This window comes from Phaethon lepturus, unplaced genomic scaffold (assembly GCF_000687285.1).
Source record: "Phaethon lepturus isolate BGI_N335 unplaced genomic scaffold, ASM68728v1 scaffold288, whole genome shotgun sequence".
Lineage (NCBI taxonomy): Eukaryota > Metazoa > Chordata > Aves > Phaethontiformes > Phaethontidae > Phaethon > Phaethon lepturus.
Genome location: NW_010555327.1, coordinates 12,985 through 26,107, shown reverse-complemented (window position 1 = coordinate 26,107; position 13,123 = coordinate 12,985). Strand labels below are relative to the sequence as shown.

The 13,123-nt window shown below is 38.5% G+C and overlaps 1 protein-coding gene across 1 annotated transcript in view; it reads right to left on the bottom strand.

The window, feature by feature from the left end:
• AK5 (adenylate kinase 5) overlaps positions 1–13,123 on the bottom strand; it is a 92,846-nt gene that overhangs the window by 66,863 nt on the left and 12,860 nt on the right. Inside the window, exon 6 of the mRNA XM_010292107.1 lies at positions 4,059–4,250. Coding sequence (XP_010290409.1) covers positions 4,059–4,250 — 192 coding nt within the window. The remainder of the gene's footprint in view (positions 1–4,058; positions 4,251–13,123) is intronic.

The window sequence follows — 13,123 nt, the reverse complement described above, 5'->3', positions numbered from 1 at the left end:
TGCTCATACAGTGTCTAACAGTAGACTGATTATCACAGAATCACAGAATCACAGAAACACTAGGTTGGAAAGGACCTTCAAGATCATCAAGTCCAACCATTAATCCAGCGCCACCATGTCCCCTAGACCATGTCCTGAAGCACCACATCCACACGTTTCTTGAACACTTCCAGAGATGGCGACTCCACCACCTCCCTGGGCAGCCTGTTCCAATGCCTGACCACCCTCTCAGTGAAGAAATTTTTCCTAATATCCAATCTAAACCTCCCCTGGCGCAACTTGAGGCCATTTCCTCTTGTCCTGTCGCATTATATCAAATGTCTGCATATTAATCATATTTAGATAGATTTCAGTGAATTTTTCTTTTCTCTTTTGGTCTGTTTATTGATGAATGACATATTTAAGTAGATGTTTAAAATTTGAGTTGTGTTTCTAAAATTAAGTCTCCATAGAATCATAGGGTTGGAAGGGACCTTTTAAGTCATCTAGTCCAACCCCTCTGGAGCGAGCAGGGACATCTTCAACTAGATCAGGTTGCTCAGAGCCCCATCCAACCTGACTTTGAATGTTTCCAGGGATGGGGCATCTACCATCTCTCTGGGAAACCTGTTCAAACGTTTCACCACCCTCATTGTAAAAAATTTCTGCCTTATATCTAGTCTAAATCCACCCTCTTTCAGTTTAAAACTGTTACCCCTTTCCCTATTGCAACAGGCCCTGCTAAAAAGTGTGTCCCCATCTTTCTTATGAGCCCCCTTTAAGTACTGGAAGGCTGCAGTACAGTGTCCTCGGAGCCTTTTCCTCTCCAGGCTGAACAACCCCACCTCTTGCAGCCTGTCCTCATGGGAGAGGTGTTCCATCCCTCTGATCATTTTTGTGGCCCTCCTCTGGATCCACTCCAACAGGTCCATGTCTTTCCTGTGCTGAGGGCTCCAAAGGTGGATGCAGAATGGAGTAGAGGGGCAGAATCACCTCCCTCGACCTGCTGGCCACATTGCTTTTGATGCAGCCCACGACGCAGTTGGCCTTCTGGGCTGCGAGCGCACATTGCTGGCTCATGTCCAGCTTTTCATCCAGAAAGTCGGTATGACAAATGGTTCTGTTTCTTTCCCCTGAGTAGAATTGTGATGCTGGCTAGAAGAAACATCTTCGATTTAGAGCTTTGAATAGCAGTGACAAGGTGCAGGTAGGTATTTAAGGAAAATGTAAATCTTTTTTTTTTTTTTCCTGCTGGTCAACATTGACCTTGCCTGACGTTGCCTCAAGGATTCACTCCTCTAGGAATCAGGCTAGTGTAATTCTGTTTTATTCTGTTCTAGCTCTTATGCTGCTCTAATCCGCATAATATTTCAGTGCCTTTCAGGTTGAATGTTATAATCAGCAGGATAAATGCGATTTTCTTTCTTGCTTCCCCCTTCTGTTAATAGCATGCACAAGTACACCAAATGCATGTAGAAATGTTAATATTACAGGTGTATTATACAGACACATACTAGTAAAGGCAAGTTGAAGATACAAGGCCTCCACCAGGAGAAAGTGGTGATGAAGACTGCATAGTTCTTGGATCCTATGGCTTTCTAAGAAGATTCTGTCTTTTCCACTGATGGAAGCCTATGAAAAATGGTATGATTTCTTTTTTTCAAAACCAAAGAAAGCTTAAGTTTATCAGTGAAGAAGACAACAGGAGTAAGAAGCCATTTGGAGTAAGAAAATATGTTATCTCCATTGATGTTTGCTTAAAGGGAAAGGGCAGGAATTTGGCAGAAACATACTTAGATTTCCCATTAGACAAACGAATTTCCAACAAAATCAACATATGAACTCCATAGATAACATTGATCTACATACCAAGCACTAAGCAAAGGAACAAATGGTGACAAAACCATTTTTTTAGAAACGCTTAAGATTTATAACTTGCTCTAGTAGTATGTAGTTTTCTACATACACTTGCTCTGTTTCAAGGTCATGTGGTTTTAAAAAAAATGTCCTTTTGTAGAAATTTTCAGTTGCTTACTTGCTCTGGAGTATGCATGCTTAATATCTTTTTATTACTCCTTTTTCTTATTTATTCCCCACTAAATTAGTTGCCTTAGGCAACTACAAAGTGTAGGTTCCATATGCAACAAAATTTTATGGAAATGCGGTCTGCCATATATATTCTTTATCATCTACAGAAAGAGATCTTTTCATCCATTGGCCTGAAATTACTCATGGATCTAACTCTCAGGGTTTGGCTTTACTAATGCTCCTGTTTATGCAACAGGGAAATGAACTGCACTGTAGCAGCTCTACTGACAGGTGAACAATAGAGTCTCCCTTTCAAAGGCTAATTCTCTTCACTTCTACACTGATGTAAATCTAGAGTAATTTCTAGATCTCCGTGACATTATATTAACACATTTTGCATAGATCATATAGTTAAGAAGTAAATTAGAATCTTATCGATTTTTTTGTATTAAAGACTTTTTGGACATGTTGCCAAGTCAGTATTTTCTGCATGTGCTGTTTCCTTGTCCTGTAGTGGTCACTTATATAATGTTCATGTGCCATTTCCATACCATCACAAACATCTGCTTTCTTCAAAATGAGAAGAGATATCTAAAGTCAACATTGCAATTTAAATTATCTTTAGAACTCTTAAGAAACAGAGCTAAAAAGTAGAAGACAAAACCTCAATAAGAAAAACATCCTGTTTTACAGGTCTCAACACAGAAAAGGAATTCTATCCAGATGCCCCACATGCTTTACCTACACAGGCACATCTTCCCTGAAGAGCTAAGTGTGCTTTCTATAGGAGGAGCACTTGCAAAGGCTATAGGAATGTCACAAAATACACACTTCCTCAATAAAGAACAACAACTTCCAAGAATTCCAATCCTCTCATCCTTCCAAACAGAGTTAATCAAAATCCTAAAAAAAAAAAAAAAAATACATTCTGGAGAAAAAAAAGTAAAAATTTCCCAGGATTTTAATTCTGAAATCCAGGAAGATGTTGAAGTGCGTTATTAAGGCTACCAACATCATTAGATGACTTTACAATTAAGGATGCTTTAGCCCTTCATGAATCTGACTACCACATAGAATTAGTCATATTTGCTGTGAGAAGAACATATCAATGTGAACTACCTAGGTTATTTAGGCTATCAAAAGAAACAAAATAGGCCATCTGTGCTTGCATGATATCATATGTGGTACCAAGTTCTGTGCACTATTACAACCAGACACAGTCTGTAATTTCAAACATGACAATAATTCAACCGTTGTCAACTGCTCATTGAATTTGTCATTAAGCATTTGTTAAATACTTCAGCAGTACTTGCTAGCCCTACATCCATAAAGTACTTCTGGCTTTATTTACGAATGCAGCTTTTGGTACGTTCTGTGTTTAGAGATACTTTCTCTTGCACCAAAGACTGCAGAAATCAGTATTCTTACTGATATCCAAGTGGTCTATTTACCTTACAATTTTCTTGTAATCAAGTTTTTTATCTGAAATGTTAAAGCTTGCAGGAGACCACATAATAAGGCATATTTAACCCATGATAAGATAATCTAAGGACTTTTTATTTACTGGAGTCAGTTCAACAGCCAGATATACTTATTCCTTGAAGAATCTGTATTGATTTAATCCAACTCAAGATATGCTTTCTGTTAGAACGTAATTTTTTTTCTGCTTTCCTCCCCTCGCAAGACAACCACCCAAAAAGCACATGACTATTTGCAAGGGATGAAACTGCTGGCACTGGAATAGCAACCAGTGTTTCAAAGCAAGCTCTTCTTTCATGCAAATAATTTCTGAACAAACTAGTTGGTGAAGCAATTTATGCCTGCAGCAAAGAATTGTCATGGTGCTTACATGTCATCTACATGCACATATATTTTGCTCTGTTACTGCATCTTGCAGAAAACACATTCTCAGCAAACTGAAAGTTTGCTTTCAGTAACCATGGCGTATACCTAAAACATAATTTGACTCATCTAGCCTATCTTAAAGAAAAAGGTCTAAGAAGCCAACAACAACAATTAAGTTTTCAGAGGTATATCACTAAAGGACTTACTGTGATGATTAGCCCTTTTTCCTGGAAATATTTAACCAATGGGACGGCATTCTGCTTGAAATTCATTAGTCGTCTTTGAGTGGCTTTCAGGTTATCGTCAGGTCTCCCTTGCTGTTCAGCACGCTTCAGTAACCTTTCTTTCAGCCTTTGACTGGAACATGCTAGAAACACCACCAAATCTGGGGTACAGATCTGTGGAAAGAGCAATTCAAGAAGTCTGTGATTAAGTTGACTATCCAGCACTACAAGACTTAGCAACTCCATTATTAGGTGAGGCTCAGATATGCTACATTTGCGTAAGTTGGAACTTGATGAAGTAATTAATTTTCTGTTGTTTTTTTTTAATGGGAATTTGTAGGCTTAAGGAGAGGCTTGTTTGTCTTATGTGAAGGTTAGTCAATTTACTTCACCTGAAATGTTAAGGAAAATGTTTAATGAAAACTTTTTACCTCACCCCAGAAACCTTCTCTAGACGATGTTCATCGTTTGCATTCCCATAAGGTTTCCCTAGCTAAAATTAAAATCTTTAAAAAGAGCAAAATGTAAATGTCTCATTATGCAGGAAAATGGTTTCCATCTAAAAAGCCTTTAAGAAAGATGGTATTTAAAATCCAGCAGCCTCTATGAAGCTAACTGATGCCTAGCACCAGGTGAAAACAGACCTGTTTCAAGATCCACAGTTTCTTAGAACACCTTCTCTGTTTCTCTAAATCTCACTCAAGCTTCAGTGCACTTTTCAAGAGGTTGGGTATGGCAGCTAAGAGGATTTTAATTTCTCCTATCTTTTTTGGTCTGTGTGGTAAGCATTGCTTTATCTCACACCCATCCCCACACTAAAATTCAGGAAGTACAGCCTTATGGCAACGAGAAAAAACTTTTTTGGAACTTTAGCTCTTTCCCAATTAAATTCAAGTTGCCCTAATGGCTTTCAGTGTTCTTCGTAACTTTTGGTTACTCTGCTATCAAACAGTTATAGAAGAGATAACTCTGTTGCTTGGGGAGGGGGAAGAAATGATAGCCCCACTTTCTTAGGAATGCTGCTAAATGTTCACAGGCAATCTTCAGAGGTCACCACTATTTAGTACACGTGGTGGAAAAAACAGAAGTTGCTCAGACACTTGAATTCACAGGATTTTAAAATTGGGGCTACAAGTGTATATTAACCATACTCATAAGATCTGATTTTGTTCTTTCCTCTACCTGGTTTTTATGAAGAAATCTACCTCTCTTTAAAGACTCACCTAAAAATCTTTTTCTCACTAGCTCAGTGTTTTGAAACAATAAACCTTGTAATCTCTTTTTTTTTTTAGTAAGTGCCAGTGGGAGAGAAGCTCTCCCCTACCTCTAACACATATACCTCAATGTCAACAAAACCAGAGTATACCCCCCCCCCCCCCGCTTTAGAGACTATTTTAAATACATAATTAACAATTATTCTGTCCTTTCATGGGATGAATTAATTATGACAGTTAATTTTAATACCACATAATAGCTTTAAGGCACATAATTATTCATATGAAAGACTATGAAAGTAAGTTTCTGTGTTAGACTTCCATGCAATATGGACAATATTAAAAGTAGCTCTCTTAAATTAAGGTTGCTTCGTTAGTAGTAGAAGCATAATGAGGAATCAGAAGTTAGGAATTTAAAGAGCATACGGTAGTAAAGAAAACCAAATTATGACACAGATTCTCAAAAAAAAAAATGCTACAGATTTCAAAACCTTTTAGGTCATGGAACATTAAAAGGGAATGGCTAATGCACATTGCGGCGGACTGAGCACAGAGACATCTTAAGTCCCAGTGTGGTTATCTGGCTGATTGGAGCTTCCTAACATACATTACAGAGGACTCAGAAATTGTAACTGCAAATAGGGGATCTAATAAAGTGAAGGATAAAAGGACTTTATACAAGTGAGTACTTTTACTTAGTATTTCCATTTCTGTGGATCCTAATAATAGCAAAGTAAGATAGTTAAGAAATCTTTAGATGCTCCAAGCTGTAGCTGGCCTTCTCCTCGCTTTCAACGCTTGATCCCAGTCATCTTTCAGGACTAGCATCTACCACATAGTCAGATTGGTGAAGTCATACCAGACCTCCTCAAGTGCAGGACGTAAGCTTTTGTGTATCACATAACCTCACATATAGCATCAAACCTTACAGAGAGTACTTACAATAAATAGATCTCTCATGAAATGTTTAGGAAAAAGGGAAAGGAGACAAAGGGAAGGTCTCCTGTTTCACACAAACATGAAGAGTATAGCTTCCCACCATCAGTGTCAGTTCTTTAAAGAAACTGTGGCTGAGTAAGTGCAGCCCCACAGCAAGGGAAGGATCTGAAAGCCAACATGATGCCTTCAGATGTGCAAGTTCTCATCTGCTTAGTTCCCACAAACTGCATTGGCTTCAGAGGTCAGTTCCTTTTTAAGAAAATGGGAAAGCATGCCTTGGGCCTAATTTTATTTTTTCTAGTTGTAGTATGAGGTTAATAATAAGGTACAACACAGTAATTACTGTGCAAAAATTAATTAATTAGGTTTTAATTATTTCCTATTGCTTTTAAAAATTTAAAGTTCTCTGCAGGAGCTGACTAGTGGTGGTGGTCTTAATTTTTTGACTAGTAACAGCAACTATACAAAAGACAGTATCAGAATCCAGGAACTAAAACTATTTTTTCTGACACTCTGGCATTTGTAATTTGAAATACATTTCACTGACAGAAATAAAATGTCAATGAAAACAATGGTTTAAACTTCTCAGTTCAAGAAACCTAGTTTCAAATGAAGCATTGTCTAAAAAGTTTTTTGAAGTGGAGGGGAAAAAAAGTAATTCAAGCATATTTGACGTAGGAATACAAAGCAGATTCTGATTATCTGATGCATCTATGAATTCATCTTTTATTTACAGAATATACACCTTTATAATCAGAAAGTAGCTGAAAACCATTTAATAAACACAAGCCTCTGCTTGGCTTTAGATGCACAAAAGGATAACATCTTTGCCTGGCAGAAAGGGACCTGGGGGTGCTGGCTGACAGCCAGCTGAACATGAGCCGGCAGTGTGCCCAGGTGGCCAAGAAGGCCAACAGCGTCCTGGCCTGTATCAGAAATAGTGTGGCCAGCAGGAGTAGGGAAGTGATCATGTCCCTGTACTCGGCACTGGTGAGGCCACACCTTGAATCCTGTGTTCAGTTTTGGGCCCCTCACTACAAGAAGGATGCTGAGGTGCTGGAGCGTGTCCAAAGAAGGACAATGAAGCTGGTGAGGGGTCTGGAGCACAAGTCTTATGAGGAGCAGCTGAGGGAACTGGGCTTGTTTAGTCTGGAGAAGAGGAGGCTGAGGGGAGACCTTATCGCTCTCTACAACTACCTGAAAGGGGGTTGTGGCGATGAGGGTGTTGGTCTCTTCTCCTAAGTAACTAGTGATAGGATGAGAGGAAATGGCCTGAAGTTGTGCCAGGGGAGGTTTAGATTGGATATTAGGAAAAATTTCTTCACCGAGAGGGTGGTCAAGCATTGGAACAGGCTGCTCAGGGAGGGGGAGGAGACACCATCTCTGGAAGTGTTCAAAAAATGTGTGGATGTGGTGCTTTAGGACATGGTTTAGGGGACACGGTGGCATTGGGTTAATGGTTGGACTTTACGATCTGAAGGTCCTTTCCAACCTTAGTGATTCTGTGATTCTGTGATCTCTTCTATATCTATAGGTAGACAGACCTAATAGCACTTAATACATTTCTCCTACATGCATTTACAACCTCCATGGTAAACCCTTGAAATGCTATCGATACTTTACTCCTGTTTTCATGCACCACTCTGCTTCCACTTACCTCAACCGCACCTGCTTGCAAGACGTGCTTATGAATACTTGAAGTTGGAACGTAACAGGCTAGCGTGAACGTATGGATATCTGAGATTAGTTCTCTGGAAATGTATCCAGTTCTCTTATGTAAATATGAGTACAAATTGCTTTTTTCTAACAAAGGAAAAGGTTTTTTTATGACTAATTTGAAAACAAGCCTATTTTTTTAGCTCCAAACTAACTGTTGTTGAGTTTTATGACTAGGAAGTAAGTTTTCCTCAGAGAGTCAGCTTGTAGAAAAGATGTACAGAACTGGCACAGGCAGAAGAACTGGATTCCTTCATGCTGATTTCCCATATCATGCTCATCTTGTGCTGAAGGCAGAGGGTCTAATTCATGTCCAGAAATGCATGTGAGGAAGGACTGCGGGGCTCAGGGAAGTGAATTTGACTACTTAGTAACTGGAACTCAGCAGAATGGAGAACTTTTGTCTATGGGAACATAGAGGTTTCTGGTTATTCGCAACCTTCTGAATTTTAAATGAGACAAAGAGTGTATGGCATGAACTCAGAATAAAACTGGTGTGTACTGCCTCTCATTTTTTAGAATAGTATTTTCTACTAAGTAAATCTTACTCTCTTTGGGCCTGAATCTCCTTCCTAAACTGCAACAAGAAGTAAATTGCCAGTAATTCCATACAACTGGGTGGTGTTATTGACGTAAAGCAGTGTAAGTGGAAAGATGCTCTCTTCTCTCTGGGGATATTTTCTACATCTCCTCTTATTAGTGAGAGTAGCGTGGTTGTTTGCTAGAGATTAGATGATTACACTCTCCCTCGTTAGGCAAAAGATAAAAATGATCTGTTTCTTAATTCCTAGTATGTTGTACTATATACTCCTGTGAAAACTTAACTGACAGCTCATGAACAATTGTAATTAATTTAACAGTGCATTTTATTCTAATTGATAAAGGTTACTAGCAAGGTAGTTTATGTCCATTGTATGGGTGCTCTCCCTTGTAATTACTGATTTGCTTTTTATAGTTCCATCTCTGCTGGGTTACTAGACTGTTTGCATAGTTTTTTCTTGTTTTAGAAAACGAATAAAACATGTTGTCAAGAACGAATCCTGCTGACGGACTTTTTTCTGGTAACTGCTTTTGAACCACAGTCACACTGCCCAAGAAATAAGCTTCCAGTGAATTGCTCAGACTACATAATTAGGCCCCCTAATAATTGATGGAGAGAGGTAGGTGTCTTTAGGAGAACTGATTCAGGTTTTCACCTGTGTAGGGCTGGTAGTCGATAGGAATCCCAAGCTGCAAACACTAACACTAATGCTACAAAGAAAGGTCTAAGCAGACCTCTGGTTCAGAACTGCTCAGCAGGCACCTCCATCCACTCAATTCAGAACACCAGGTCCTCTCCTGAGGGTTAAGGACCAGCAATGGATGAGCTTGCCTTTGGCTAGTTTGGCTAGCAGAGAAGAGCCCTTGTACAGAAAAATAGGAAACCTGAGGTCTAGGGTCTCTTATCCAGCAGAAAATTAAACTATTGCTTGCCTTTTGCAGGGGAGTGCTCTAGCTTCCAGGGAAGAAAACAGACAATGATAAAGACCATTCCGTAGGCTTCCTGCTCAGGCTTGGCTTTAAGAAGGCAATGTAAAACTCAAAGGGCCAAAGAGAATGAATGAGACAAACCACAGCAACGTAGACTGCTGATGTGCTAGCCCTCCCGCTCCTCATACAGATGACTGGGTACCTATAACCAGTAGGGGACTGTACCTGAGGCTTAGCAGTCTGGAATAATGAAGTAGAGATTTGGAAGAAGGGAGATAGAAGTTGAGGAGGCAATGAAATGAAGAAGACACATAGACCATGATGCAGAAAAAATACCTTTACCAGAACAAAAAGCTATTGCAAAGAACAGATCCTTTGCCCTTAAGATTCACAGAAAGGTTGCATTCGTTTTACTCATTGTTCTGGAGCCCACACTCTTGGCCAGTGACAGAGCAGGTTTTCAATGAGAAGCTCTTTGCAGAGCATGAGCTTGGCAGCTGGACCACCATAGGTCAGTTGGCCACAAACATCTATACCAACTTTGAGGGAACTGCAGGCATCATTTCTGCTTGGAGGTTTAAGTATCAGACTTGAAGGAAAAGGACTGATGTTGTTAGTGAGGCTGTGAGATAAGTCAGTTTTTCCCAGCACCCTATATTGTGCCATCTATATAGTTTGTTCTACTTTAGCACAATTAAGTCTCATAATAATTTTCATAAGGAATGTATTTGGGAGTTAAAAAGTTAACTTGAATCGCAGCCAAGATAACTAGTTATTCTTTGTAGGTGTAGAGCATTTATGAATATTCTTAAGGACATTTTAAATAAAGAATCAGATAAAATTTACTGCCTCTGTTTATTATTTAAACCAAGATTTTACTTCATCAAATATAGTCTTGTCACCTAGGCCATATAACACAAAAATATTTTAAAGATAATTTATACAAAAATAGTCTTTCTCTTTTGTCAAGAAATTAAATTATATTCATTACTGAATATTCATTAATTCCAATACCTGTTCCACATTTCATTTCACTATTAACAAAACTTACAATTAATCTATTTTAAGGAAACTTCATCTGTACTCACTCTATCGAAACTAACAGCATTAATGCTGGTGAAGGAACTACTGAAATCAAAAGGAAGTTATGCATGAATGACTGAAAGGGGGGGGGGGGAAGAACAACCAAAGCAGTAACTGAAATTAACTGGAAAATACTACAGTGAGAAATTTTTTCTCCTGGGAAGGGTAAAAATTTATTGCCATGTGCCAGATTACACAGAAAGTCAAACTGTAGTTTCTTCTTCACAAGTCACTTGAGTACAATACACCAGTCAGAGGCATTTCATTACAGTGTTACTGGAGAGGAAGATATTTAGCATGCTTGAGCATGCTGGTACTGTAGGTGACTTGCTGAATTTCAAGCTGACAGGTTAATGGTAAATAAACCATTTTCTCCTTGGCATTTTCAAATGTGTGCTTGGATTCTAAACACTCTTCTACTATTTGCACTCAGCAGAGACTATGGATACCTTAGTAATTTGTGGTTTAGGATAGCTTTATGTCTAGGCTCAAACTAAAAGGCTAAATAAATCAGTATTAAATCTGCACTACCATGCAGAAGGACTTCAAAATTATCAAACTCCAGAAATTATCATATATTTAAATAAAATATGTAAACTGGAAGTTCTATTTGCTTTTTTGGTTTTCATCTTCTCCACAACGATGACTGCTTGAAACTTTGGTTTAAAGCAAGAGTTGAGATTCTCATAGTCACATGACATCAGGGCTTTATTAAAAGCACCGCTATCAGAGGTATTGGCAGTATTGATTCTGCTTTCTGGAATTAAGAAATGGGAGAATCAGGATTTGACAACATCCAGGACTTCCAATGAGAGAAGTTATAGGTCATGAATTCAGTCTTCAAAGAGAAAAACACAGGCCTTATTTCAACTCAGATAAGAAGTTCAGGGTAAACTGAGAGAAACTCAGAGAAAACTACAGTGCTCACGGCTACAAGTTCTCAGTCTGCAATGAGTAGCTGACCATTAAGAAATTAAGCTGGTGTAAGTAAGTGTCCAGAATGGCAGAGTTGCTGTTGGTTGTCAAGCACTGCTGAAAACCTGAAAACATCACTGATGCCATCTTAAAGATTTCTTTCCTGCTCAAAATATATGGATGACAGGAACAGTGATATTAACAAAACTCAATAAAAGAGAGGGGAATAAAGCTTTAATTCAAATATAAAATTCCTCAGATGTGTAAAGTGCTTTTTAATATACTTATTACAAATTGACAGTATTGCTTGGAAGCTATATACTTCTGGTTTCTAGATCGGAGCAGAAAGATAAATACTGTGAGTGCTGCAAATGATACATTGCCTTATCTTAGGCAATTTAGTTGTTGAGATGCAATGTGTTTTAATACAATTCTGCCTAGCAACACGCTGAGAGCTTACTGTCCACGTGAGAGTCTGGCAACATAATAAGGAAGAAACCGTCATCTTTTAGCTATACCTATGTTTGGGAATGTTAGCATAAGTTGGTTTGCTTTGACTCGTTTACTAAAAATAACATTTTTTCCCACAGAAAAGTTCAGCTTCTGGATTAGTCAAAGGGATAAAAATGTGCTGGTAGTACCAAGACCAATTACAAGCAAAGTTCAACAAGAATTCATTATCGTTGTGTATTTCTATACTAGAATATTATGCAGGACAGGTATTGTAACTAGAGTTCAGTCATATATGTATCCATTTGATTTTTTCACAAAATGAAGAGATTATGAAACCTCAAATAGTGTTAAGTCTCAGTAACAGCTATGTGAACCATAAAACCGAAGGGATTATTTTAGCATAAATAATTTGCTACATTAAAGGTGTCTGCAAACACAGCACAGATAGATTTTACATCTGCTTGCAAGAGAAACCAGGTACCTTAGCTGGCCTTTTCCTATACTAATGTGGTGAATCATTTCCAATATAAATGAGTTTATCTTTACAATAACTTAGCACAGTTCTTACTGGTGAAAGCCATGCAATAATATATACAAACAGGTTCAGTAAACTCCATTCAGGGAACTATAGCATTAGTGTTTGGAAGCAAGACAGATTTTATGCCCTTTGTGTCTTGCCTTTTGGTTGTCCACAACATGCAGTAGGGGAGAAACGGGAGATGACGTGACTTAGACCAAAATCCATACAGGCTCTTTCTTGGTCCACCTTTCACTGACCACTGTGGCCAGCTCACATCTGTCCAGTCCAAGTTTTGACTTCCTGGCCCTTTATGTGACATTGGGTCCAAATACTTTCTTGAGCCCGATGCATCGTGCCTCACAAAGAGGAACAACATATGGGTAACAAAACAATATAGACTTCTTGTGATTAATAAAGACCAGACATGCTTTCTTGACCTATAACAATGTTACGGTTTTGTAGCCTGTTTTGTTTATAGACCTCCTATTCTTCTCAAATTTGTTCAGCCTCTCTTCCAGCCTTACCTACTCTCTCAGTATCTTGTATTACTCCTCTCTATTTCCACTCAGTTTAATAACTTGCCCTTCACATTCTCCCCCCACAATTTATTTTTGGTATTATTACCAAAAAATACCATTACATATTCTTGGAGTTTGTTTCTGTCTGTGTAAACAAGGGCAAAGTAGAAAGGCTATACAGTGGAAAATGCTACTCTTAAAATGAATGTTTCTTTGTTT